The following is a 12291-nucleotide window of genomic DNA, read 5'->3' on the forward strand; positions in this document are numbered from 1 at the left end:
TATATGTGCTATTTATGGTATGCCTGGCAAAGATGGATATGTATAAAACATATAAAATATATGTTTTGGTTAATCAATTCTAACCTGTTCTTTGAGTCCTAAGATGACTTAATTAAGACTATGTACTAAACTCTGTACTTACATCAGTGATTCTTACCCCAAGAATGTATCTGAATCCCCTGGGAAGGTTTTCAAAATGATAAATCCTCCACTAGGAAATTCTCACATTCACTCTCGCACCTCTAGAGTGGTATACCCCAATCTCCGAGGTAGAGTGGGGAAAGAAGAGGGGAATAACAGAGGAGTGTACTTTGAAAATTCTTCCTGGAGGATTCCGAAATATCCCAGCCCCACCCAGTTGATTATTACTGCCTTAGAAGTATAGGATTAACTCCATTTCAGTCAAAGCCATTTTAGTGATAATTTTTACCTTCCCCTTCCATCCTATACTGGCTGTTGGGTAACGTGTCGTCAACAGAACATGTATACTGTATTCCACCCATTCTCCTTCCTGGATGTATAGAATATGCCAGATGGAAGTCTCTCTGTTCAGCAGAGTCCCCAGAGTGTTGTAAGGTGCTCCTGCTAGCTCCAGAACCTTCCGGGTTAACTAAACTGTTTAATACAGATTAATGTTTTCTTATTGTTTGAGGATTGTGGGGATGTGTAACCTCTTTTTAAAGACTAAAAGCAAAAAGGTGAGTCTTACAAAGTTCTTCCAGTATAAGCAGGTCTCCAGTCCAGCCAGTTGTGGATTAGTGCACCTGCCAAAAGTTGGGTTTCAGAGTCAGGGTTGCTGGGGAGAGAATGGGGATTTTTATTGAACTCTCCACTCACCTCACTTGCATCTGGTACTGATTACTTATTGGACCCAGGGGTTGAGGCAGGTCTCAGCTGCAGACACTGGGGGAAAAGAACAGCAAAGATATTACTTATATGAGTTTTGGCTTTCATTATGAACAGGAATTAGTTAGTAGCCCTATAGAAATACTTCAAAAGTGATTCTTTAAAGAATATTAATTATACTTTAAATGGCTTGGAAAAGCTATACTACCCAGCAAGGTGAAGAGTGATAGCCACGGATAGAGTTACCCTGGAGGAAAAGGAATCACATTGGCTCACTCTCATTAATGTTAATGGATAGTTTCACCCACACAGTAGTGGGGAAAAGAATCTGTTGTGAACTGAACTATTTTCAATCCTGGTGGTTGCTAAATTAATATCTTCTTAAGAAGTCAAGTTATGTTCAAATATACCACAGGGAAACTACCATCTGCTCTAAAGTCACTCTTTAGAGAAGATTCTCCAGGGTTCCTTCTAGCCTGCAGATGCTACCTCAATCTGGAAAGTAATTTCTAGGAAGCTAGTTCATTATCATGTATCTTTCTACTGTTCTCACAACTACTGCTCTCAAGCTCCCTAGTTAAAAAGTAAAATGTGTTATGTGCATCCCCTTCCCTCCTGCCTCCTTCCTTTCTCTCTCTCTCCCTCCCTCCCCCGCCTCCCTCTCTCCCTTCCTTTTCTTATACACTAAGTTTTGCAAACTCTAAACTTGGGGCTGGTTCTTTTTTGCAAAATTTACTTTCTGCCTTTTTTTTTCCTTTCTCATTCCTCTATCAGGTGATGATACATTAAAATTATGGGACATCCGACAGTTTAATAAGCCACTTTTTTCAGCCTCGGGTCTTCCCACCATGTTCCCAATGTAAGTAGCATATTTTTAATATTCGATAATCACAAGAGAATGGAAAAGTAATTTTTTCATCTTCATGTTAATTTATAATATGTGTCTTAGATTTTCTAGAAAAGGGACTTGAAGAGTGATTGAAATAGGTTTTTTGAAAGATGAATTTTTATTATTCCTTTCATTTTGTACATTCTTCAGAATATAAAATTTTATTTTTGAAGTTGAAATGATGGCTGTTCATGTATTTGTGTGTGTGTGAATATATATATTGTATGCACACATAGGTCTTGGGGTAGTAAAAACATTTTAAAGGGTTGAATTGTTCTTTTAATAGTGTATAAATGACAGAGTAGGCCTGTCTTTTATTTGTTTTCTTTTAAAATTTGAATCCTCATACCATTAAAGCAATTCTTCATAGTTACTGAATATTATATGTCATTTTCTCAATTTTTTCTTATCATCATTTCAATCAATAATTCGGTAACCATCACTTATTCAAACTGTCTTGCTCTGGGTAGCTGAACACTGTTATCTGCATTCTACTAAGTCGATAACTGAAGCTTTAAAGATTTTTCTGCAAACAGCTGAGGTTGGGATTTGATCTCTAAGTCCTACAATTGGTGCCTAAGCAAAAATTTCTATTTTGGTAGAAATAAAATTTCTCATCTGTATTAAATAATGACCAACAAGGAGAGTGTGAAGGTAATGGAAGCAGCAAATGGAGGAAGCTGTATAATATTAGAGCACTAACTCTGACACAGTCTATTGCCCATGGCATTTATCTGTTAAGACAAACAGATGGATAAGCAAACATGAATTTATAGCCGATACAAATTTTTTGAGCCTTATGCCTGCTGCAAGTAATGCTAACTAGATAGCGTCTTTGGCTCATGTCTTAGATTATTCACAGTCAGGTGGCCAGACCTCTCATCACAAGAGCTGTTGAATCACGGCCATCAATTAGGTTCCAGCGGTACAAGCTGCTCCTCATTTCATGGTGCTTGACTTGACAAAACTCAAATTGTTTGGGAGGTAGTGCTGATAAAAATAGTTCCCAAACCGATCAAAATAATCACTACTTAGACATTAGCCATATACTGTCTATTTGTGTATAGACAGGGTCAATGTCTATGTTGAGTTTTTCCCACACGTTATTTACACTGAAAGATATTATAATGTATAGAAATTAGAGCACAGATTCTGGAGTCAGGCTGTCTAAGTTTGAATCCCAGCTGTACCACTTACTTTTGTGATCTTGGACGAGGTTTATTTAACCTCTTCCTGCCTCAGTTTCCTAATCAGTAAAATGGGGATCAATAGTATCTACTTCATAGGATTATTGTGAGTATTAAGTGAATTAATATAAGTGCCTGACTTACTATAAACCCTATGTAAGAGCTGTCTCTTATTACAGTGAGGTTGTTTATATTTTAACTCATTATCACTGCACTGTTGTGGCATCATAAGCCTATACTTATAAACTCTTTTTGTCTGTAGGACTGACTGCTGTTTCAGTCCAGATGATAAACTCATAGTCACCGGTACGTCTGTTCAAAGGGGATGTGGCAGCGGCAAACTTGTTTTCTTTGAGCGCAGGACTTTCCAAAGGGTGTATGAAATAGACATCACAGATGCGGTATGTGTGTTCTTTCCTCCCAGCCTTAAGAATGAAGTGAAGTTTGCCTCTTAGCTATTTTTGGTTTTGAAATAGAACGTTAAGTTCTTGCCCTTATAGTACAGTGGTAGCTGCTTTTTTTTTCCAACACAGGAATTATTAGTACATTGCATACTGGCTTATCTACACTTTTCCCTCCCCAACCCAGTATTTCCTATAGGCCCACACTTTAGTCAGAATTTCAGCTGGGCCTGGGATGTTTACCCGCTCTGCCAACCAATTTGAGGAGAGAAGAAGCCGATCTTCATGTAGCTTACAGAAGGGAGCTTCCCACAATGTGCATGTTTGTAAGGATTCAGGGATTATGGACAGAAGTGAAATGTTATGCCCTCAGAATGTGATGAAGTGTATCATTGTTTGAAAACTTTGACAGAATTCTCCTTGTTAGAGTTGTCATTAAGGTAAAGACTCAGCTTCCACTGAGGTTAATATCTATTTAGTTATTAGAAGTTTAAAACATTTCAGATTTAACTTCCACATCCGAAAAAGCCCCCTTTAGTTTTCTTTACATATTTATGTAAGCACTAAAACACCAGCATGTGTGCATTTATTCATTCATTCATTCATGTCTAGAGACTGGAGCCGTATGTAATATAAGAATAGTGAAGATTCCCAGAGGAAAATCTGAGTTCCTTTAAAGTCTTTGAAAGTATGTATTATTATTTAGATGGTAAGGCAAATCATTGTTATTTTCTGAGTATGAAACAGGCCAATTAATGTCTGTGCAAATTTTCTTTGGCTCATAGTCAAATCTTTTAGTAATATCCTATATCTTAAACAGTGCTCTTATGTAGGTTTCTTCGGTTGTTTCAGCTCTACGTAAACAGTTGAGACATATTATGTACTTAAATGATTCAGACAATTGAACAACTGTTTTTAAATCACCAGCAAAAAGCTCCTGTCTCTAATATTTTAATATTACTGTGGAGTCTTAAGTTGTAGGCACTAAATTTGAAACCATGGTATAGAGACAATGAACTAACAATGAGACTAATTCTAGATGAGTACTTTAAGTTTTATATATTCTAATCTCATGACATAATTTGAAATGTGCCAACACTAATAATACTTTTTGGGGGGGTGCATCCAGGAGCCAACTAAAACACTAGAATCAAAGAAGAACACTCCTGACTCTATAAACTTTAATCTCAAAAAATAAAATTATTATAATTGGTTGTTCCAGAAGTAAACTGGTTTGGTTTTGTTTTGTTTTTTTAATGCCTCTCAATGACTATACATCTCAGTATCATGGGGTTGTGTTTTTAAATTATAATTTAAATTGAAATGTAATTAAGGGATATAGAAGTATGACTGTACTTTTAAAGGCATGTGGATGTCATAAGTGTACAGAACACACTGTTTGTTGTGTTGCTCTGAATTGCTTTTCTAACTAGATGTTTTTCTCCATGGCACTTACCACCATCTCATCTATTATATATTTGTTTGTTTTTGTCTGTCTGCTTCTACCAGGATGTACGCCCATGAGGGCAGAAACTTTGTTTTGTTCACTGCAATATCCCCAATGCTCAGAACAATGCCTGGCACATAGAAGGTGCTTGTTTATTGAATGAGTGAATGGTATACTTGGGAAGTGCAAGTAATGCATACTGTAGAGCACAGGTGTGTCTTTGGAGAGTGAGGCAGGAGAGGAGTATCTAGAGATGGGAGGGTAAACTGACTTTGTCTACCATAATAAAGTGACTTTATCTTATGTTTTTTTGTTTTTTAAAGCAAAGGAATGACATATTCAGATCCAGGTCTTAGACATTGATTTTTATTGAAGTGGGAAGGTTAGATTTACAAGACGTAGTATGTATTTGTATATATATAATTTAGGAGACTGGGTCAGTGTTCCCTGCAATTAAAAGAAAACAAAAAATGATAGCAGATTTTAGAAGAAAGACAGCGAGTCTGTTGTTGGTACATTGAACTTGAACTGCCTTTAGGACCTCTGAGTGGAGATGTTCAGTGGGCAGATGGGTAGATAACTTCGGTGCTTAGAAGAAAGAAGACACAGTTTGGGGAGGAGTATTTATAGTTCATAGTTGAAATGTTGGTTGCTGATTAGTTTGATCATGGAAAGGGCATGGAGGATAGAGAAGATGAGCCCTAGGAAACCAGAGCATTTAAGGGATGAGCAAGTGAAGAGATACAAAGAAAAGAGTGAGGTCATTAAGGAAACAGAATTTATCATATATTGAATTATCTTAGAAAAGTCAGAAAACTGATTTTGAGACCCATTTTAATAGATGGATGAAGAGAGAACTTCAAATAGGGACAAAACCACACACCTTAAAGTGGCCTTTTAAATCATCGATTTAGGATTTGTTTGTCTTTTTTTGGTTGTTAACATCAGACAGCATTGTTTTCTGTTTATATTGTAGAACGGTATGCTAAAGGGACTTTAAACTGCTGCTTTGATCCCTATTTTCTCAAGTTTTAAGTCTTCTTGGAATGTAGAAAAATAAATTTCATTCTTTGGGATGGATAAAGAGGGTGGACACTTTGCTAGAAGGGCCAAAAAACACCTCTTTTATTTAATTGTATTTTTGTCATTAAAAGCCAGGATTGTCATTTCTTTTGGAAACACCACACTCTGCTATAATAAGGTACTTACTGTACTGAGTTTTAATTTAGCTAAAAGGCAGCATCTCATATTTTTACTATCAACATTTAGTTGTTTGCTTGTTTGACTAGGCATGGTCAATGGTGCTGTTAGGTCTATCCTAAAGCCATTTACTGCAGTAAAGTATGAATGACTGCATTTTCCCACACCCTTTTCTAAAACTGAATAAATCCCTAGATAGTTATATTCTGGAATGCCAAGCTCAATATAGATAGGGAGCCAAATATTGTTTTCAGTTAGGGAATGTTAACAATCTATACAATTAATTTCCTAACAACTAAAAACTGTCCTACAATCTTCACAATAAATAGCTTTTTAAAATATAACAATTATATTTTCCATATTTAGTTTTGAAACAAGCTTTAAAAATGGTTTTAATTACACTCTCTGCATTGTCATATGCTCTGAAAATTTTTCTTTCTCTATTCAGTTTAGAGACTCTCAACACTCTTCGCTAGGAGATGACAAATGTTTAACATTTACTATTTTTAGTGTGTGATGTTTGTACACATTTTACAATTCTGCTGAAATTATTTTTAGATGTTTCCTTTTCCTAGTCCAATTTTGTTTCCTCAAGTTTAAAAAAAAATGCATATCCTCATTTATCATCTACTTTGTTGTAATTTGAATAATGTGCTTAGCCTCTTTTCTAAGATAAATTCCAGAATATAATTTGATCTTGAATTTAAAAGCTCACCTTTGTCTTTGTGTAGATGGGACCCTAGAATATTTATATATTGTGTAAAAAGCTTCCATTACTCTATTTTATGTGAAAAAGCATAGGAGAGAAGGAATGGACTAAATGTAATTTGGAGATGACCTATCATTTTTTTAAAAGGTAATTATGTTTAGAAGAAACATAGAAATTTTTAAGTCTTTTCAAAGTTCCAGTTATTTCAGGAAATGCTGTGAAATAACATATAAAACCATTATTAGCTTAGTGATTTTTCATCAAACTATACTTTGTTGCAAAATGATTAATAGAATTTCCTTTTTTACTAATATAAATCAGGGGACATAGTTTATACAATTGTACTAGTATCTTACCATTTACACTCTTTAACCCAAGCATAGTGAAATGAAGTTGTTTTGACCTGGTATTAAGATGGTGGCCTCTTCACCTCAGTTGCTTTGGGCAGTAATTTAAGAGAGAGCAGACATTGCCTTGTGTAGAGAGAAGAAAAAGGTGGAAAGGAAAACAGCCAGAAATTTCACACTTGGTCCCAACTTCTCTTCTAATTCGTTTGTTTGTTTATGTAGTTTGGTGAGGGATCTCTGTTTCTGTAAACACTGAATGAACAAAGTGAAGAGAAGAAAGAGAAAAACTAAACCTTTATTTTTAAAACACAGCTATAGCATTTAGCACGGCTACTGAATGGAAGGGAAGGGAAATTTGCTTCGGCATTTTCAACTAGACTATCGTAGGCTTTTCAAAGTTGATTGAGAATCCTGGTGCCCATATAAGAAAGATAATAGTAAAGGTCTTTTAAGGAAGAAAATAACTCATTTGTGATAATCTAAAGAATATTTGATTATCTTTAGGAATGTTTTTTAACCATTGAAGAGAATAGATAGCAAAGAACAAGGATTATCTTAGAGTTTTGTTTCTTTCTACCACTATTTGTTCTCTGCAATATCCCTTTCCTGTGGGAGATGAAATCTGGATTATGCACAATTACTTACTTACTGCCTACCTACCTACAGGCTGTATCTCTGCCCCTTATTATCATGAGTATTGGTTGAAAAATACATAATTATTGTTAAAATTATGTTAATTAAGTAATAGTTTATATATTTACCAAAAGGTGGGGAAAGTTTCTTATTTCAGACCTACTTATCCGATTACGGAGATAGCCTACTGCATATATTGAGGAGAAGGTGAGGTCCATATTGTGTAAAAAAAAGAGATTTCTTTAAAAGAACAAAAATTTCCATAAAAAGACCAACTGTCTTTCCTTCTTTATATAGTTAGGTGAAGTTCTGAAGAGAACTTGAGTTCACATTATTTTTCGAAACATCATATCTTATCACATTACCCATAGACTATACCGAGGTATGACCTTTAAATTAATGAATTTTGATGTCCAAGAAAATTGCTATATGTGTCAATATATAGAATGACATATAACGTATAAAATGAAAGGATTAGCACTTCCATTTCACATAAAAAGTTTTTGTGTTCTTATTAGGAGAGAATATTGATATTTTAAATCCAAAGAGATTGAATAAGTATAAATGGATATAATGGGGCCATGAAATAATAGACCCTTCATGAATCTAGCTATGTATCTTAATTAATAAGTGTAAGGGACATGCTGACTCTTCAGACTACAATCACCCCATGTTATTTGTACATGTGAATGAGAGCAGAAAGGTCATTCAAATTAATGGGTATTCCAAGGAGTCCTCAGAATTGGCTTCGGAATGTGTCTTTGTTCTTATATTTGAATGCAGATAACGACTAATATGGGAATTTACTTCAAACTTAATGAATTAATGAAGCTGTGCCTGTGAAAGCTTGTCTCTGAAGGAGCTGAAGAACTCAACTGTTCTTCCATTTTGTACTGGGAATAGACTAATGATCTGTCTTACTGATAGAAAGTCCCAGCTCGGTCCGAATCACACGTCTTTATATATATATATATATATATATATATATATATATATATATGTATTTTATATTTTTTAGAAATAAAGGAGTCAAGCGGTGTCTTTGCCCAGTCAGGATCACATAAGGAATAGTAGTACACAGAGAGAACTTGAGCTATATGCAGTGCAAATGCCAACTGAAAATAAGCTTGAAAGAAAGACTATATTTGGCATTTATCTGCTTTCTAAAATATAGTGAAACCTTTCTAATGTGAAGCACAAGGGGATGGAAAAAAATGGGCTTTGAGTTTACTAGCTTTCCATTATCTGACTTTTATTAAAGAGCAATCAGGAAGCTTGATTGGCTAGGGAATAGCAGTTGCTTTGAAGTATGTATTATTTTGAATAAAGCAATATCAGCTTAATGAAATTCACTTTCTTGGGAGGATTAAACAATGTAGATTCTAGATGGGTTCTGATTAGTATGTTTATATTTAGTAAAATATGTCTGTTTTCCCACTGCCAAATGATAAGACAATATACTCAGTATAGGTTTATTGAGCATTTGCTCATCGGCAACTAAAAGGGTGTGTGAGCACTGCGTGTTTCCTGGTCTTCTGAGATATATGAATATTTGATAGGGAACCTGGGAGTAAATAGATGATGATGGAGTTTTGGTGTAAATTTGCCAACACAGCAGTTACAGGGTTCTTTTTCTAGCACTACCTTCTCCCAGGGTCCTGAGCCTGGTTATTAGGACAATGCTTTACTGTCAAGAAGCACAACGGTCAGTGCTACTTTCTGTAAGAATATTTTCTTTTTTTTTTTAAATTAATTTTTATTGGAGTATAGTTGCTTTACAATGTTGTGTTAGCTTCTACTGTACAGCAAAATGAATCAGCCATAAATATACATATATCCCCTCCATTTTGGACACTACAGTGCATTAAGTAGACTTCCCTGTGCTATACAGTATGTTCCCATCAGTTGTCTATTTTATACATAGTATCAATAGTGTATATGTGTCAATTCCTATCTCCCAGTTCCTCCCACCCCACCCCTTTCCCCCTTGGTGTCCATACATTTGTTCTCTACGTCTGTGTCTCTGTGTCTGCTTGGCAGTTAAGGTCATCTATACCATTTTTCTGGATTCCACATATATGCGTTAATATATGATATTTTTGTGACTTACTTCACTCTGTATGACACTCTCTAGGTCCATCCAAGTCTCTACAAATGATCCAGTTTTGTTTCTTTTTGTGGCTGAGTAATATTCTGTGGTTTGTATGTACCACATCCGTATCCATTGTTTTTTTTTTTTTTTTCATATCCATTCTTTTTTTTTTTTTTTTTTTTTTTTTGCAGTACGCGGGCCTCTCACTGTTGTGGCCTCTCCCGTTGCGGGGCACAGGCTCTGGACGCGCAGGCTCAGCGGCCATGGCTCACGGGCCCAGCCGCTTCGCGGCATGTGGGATCTTCCCGGACCGGGGCACGAACCTGTGTCCCCTGCATCGGCAGGCGGATTCTCAACCACTGCGCCACCAGGGAAGCCCTTCATATCCATTCTTTATCCATTCCTTTGTTGATGGACATTTAGGTTTTCTTTAAGTAGAGAAGAAAAGAGATGCCATTGGGCTATGATGGAAAAAAATATTGCATTTTTACCACTTTTGTGATTTGACTTACTAAATCCTTTCTTCAGATTCAGTAACTGGAACTCAGCTGGAGTCCCCTGCTAAGTTAGCCTCACAGTGTCCAGGATGGGGCTAGTGTCCGTAAGATGTGATTAAATTACTTTTCATTGCACCTAAAGGTATCATGCTATGGATGTTCCAGGACAGTAGTTCTCAGGATTTAAAGAGTGCAGTTGAGTGTTCATCTGTAGGCACGTGAGAATAGAGAGGAAGGAAACCACCAATTTCATGATGGTTTAACTGTTAATATGTACCTTATCAAGTCGTAAAATGTTTTACATAGGGAAAATGAAAGGAACAAGCTTAGTGCTGATTATTTTTTATTATTTTTAAAGTGTACAGTTCTATGATTTTTAACCCCTATAGATTCCTGTAGTTCCATCAATACAATCAGGATACAGAACAGTTAGTTCCAGCACCCCCTAAAAACTCCTTTGTGCCATCCCTCTATAGTCACCCTCTTACCCCCTCCCTCGCTCTCCGCTCCTTATCCCTGGCATTCAATGGTCTGTTCTTCATCACTATAGTGTTGACTTTTCAAGAATGTCATACAAATGGACTCATATAGTGTGTAACCTTTTTAGATCAACTTCTTTCAGCAGAATCCTTTGAGACTCATCCAGGTTAGTTGTCCGTATCAATAACTTGTTTTTATTGCTGAATAGTATTCCACTGTATGGATATAGCACAGTTTTTTTTATCTACTAAAGGACATTTGATTATTACTAATTTTTGGAGATTACGGATGGAGCTGCTGTAAGCATTCATATAGAGGTTTTGTGTGAATGTAAGTTTTCTTTTCTCTAGGGCAAATACCTAAGAGTAGGCTTGCTGGGTCGTGTAGTGAGTGTATATTTATTTTTATAAGAAACTGCCGAGCCATCGTCAGATTAACTGTCATTTTGTATTCCCACTAACAGTGTATGTGATTTTTACTTGCTCTGTATCCTCACCAACACTTTGTATTGTAACATTTTTTTATTTTATACATTCTAATAGGTGTGTGGAGTGGTTATAATTTGAATTTTCCTAATGGCCAGTGATGTTGAATATCTTCATGTGTCCATTTTCCATGGTTGTATTCTCTTGGGTGAAATGCCTCTTCAAGGCTTTTGCCCAGTTTTAAATGAGGTTGTTTGTTTCTTACTATTAATTTTGAGAGTCCTCTATATATTCTAGATACCAAGTTCTTGGGATATTTTCTCCCAGTCTGTTGCTTGATTTTTTCTTTTTCTTAATAGAGTCCTTTACAAGGCAAAATACGTTATTTTTTTAAACATCTTTATTGGAGTATAATTGCTTTACAATGTTGTTAGTTTCTGCTTTATAACATAGTGAATCACTTATACATATGTTCCCATATCTCTTCCCTCTTGCATCTTCCTCCCTCTCACCCTCCCTATCCCGCCCCTCTAGGTGGTATCAAAGCACCGAGCTGATCTCCCTGTGCTTTGTGGCTGTTTCCCACTAGCTATCTATTTTACATTTGGTAGTGTATATATGTACATGCCACTCTTTCACTTTGTCACAGCTTACCCTTCCCCATCCCCATATCCTCAAGTCCATTCTCTAGTAAGTCTGTGTCTTTATTCCCGTCTTACCCCTAGGTTCTTCATGACATTTTTTTTTCCTTAGATTCCATATATATGTGTTAGCATATGGTATTTGTCTTTCTCTTTCTGACTTACTTCACTTTGTATGACAGACTCTAGGTCCATCCACCTCACTACAAATAACTCAGTTTCATTTCTTTTTATGGCTGAGTAATAGTCCATTGTAAATATATGTGCCACATCTTCTTAATCCATTCATCTGTTGATGGACACTTAGGTTGCTTACATGTCCTGGCTATTGTAAATAGAGCTACAGTGAACACTGTGGTCCATGAATTATGGTTTTCTCAGGGTATATGCCCAGTAGTGGGATTGCTGGGTCGTATGGTGGTTCTATTTTTCGTTTTTTAAGGAACCTCCATACTGTTCTCCATAGTGGCTGTATCAATTTACATTCCCACCAACAG

The 12291-nt window shown here is 36.0% G+C and overlaps 1 protein-coding gene across 3 annotated transcripts in view; it reads left to right on the top strand.

Moving 5' to 3' along the window:
• WDR70 (WD repeat domain 70) overlaps positions 1 to 12291 on the top strand; it is a 303223-nt gene that overhangs the window by 250084 nt on the left and 40848 nt on the right. For all 3 annotated transcript variants that reach the window (XM_067030887.1, XM_059060266.2, XM_059060267.2), the window contains exons 12-13: positions 1621 to 1705; positions 3185 to 3323. In XM_067030887.1, coding sequence (XP_066886988.1) covers positions 1621 to 1705; positions 3185 to 3323 — 224 coding nt within the window. The remainder of the gene's footprint in view (positions 1 to 1620; positions 1706 to 3184; positions 3324 to 12291) is intronic.

The sequence above is a fragment of the Kogia breviceps genome, chromosome 4, assembly GCF_026419965.1.
Source record: "Kogia breviceps isolate mKogBre1 chromosome 4, mKogBre1 haplotype 1, whole genome shotgun sequence".
In the NCBI taxonomy this organism is placed as follows: Eukaryota; Metazoa; Chordata; class Mammalia; order Artiodactyla; family Physeteridae; genus Kogia; species Kogia breviceps.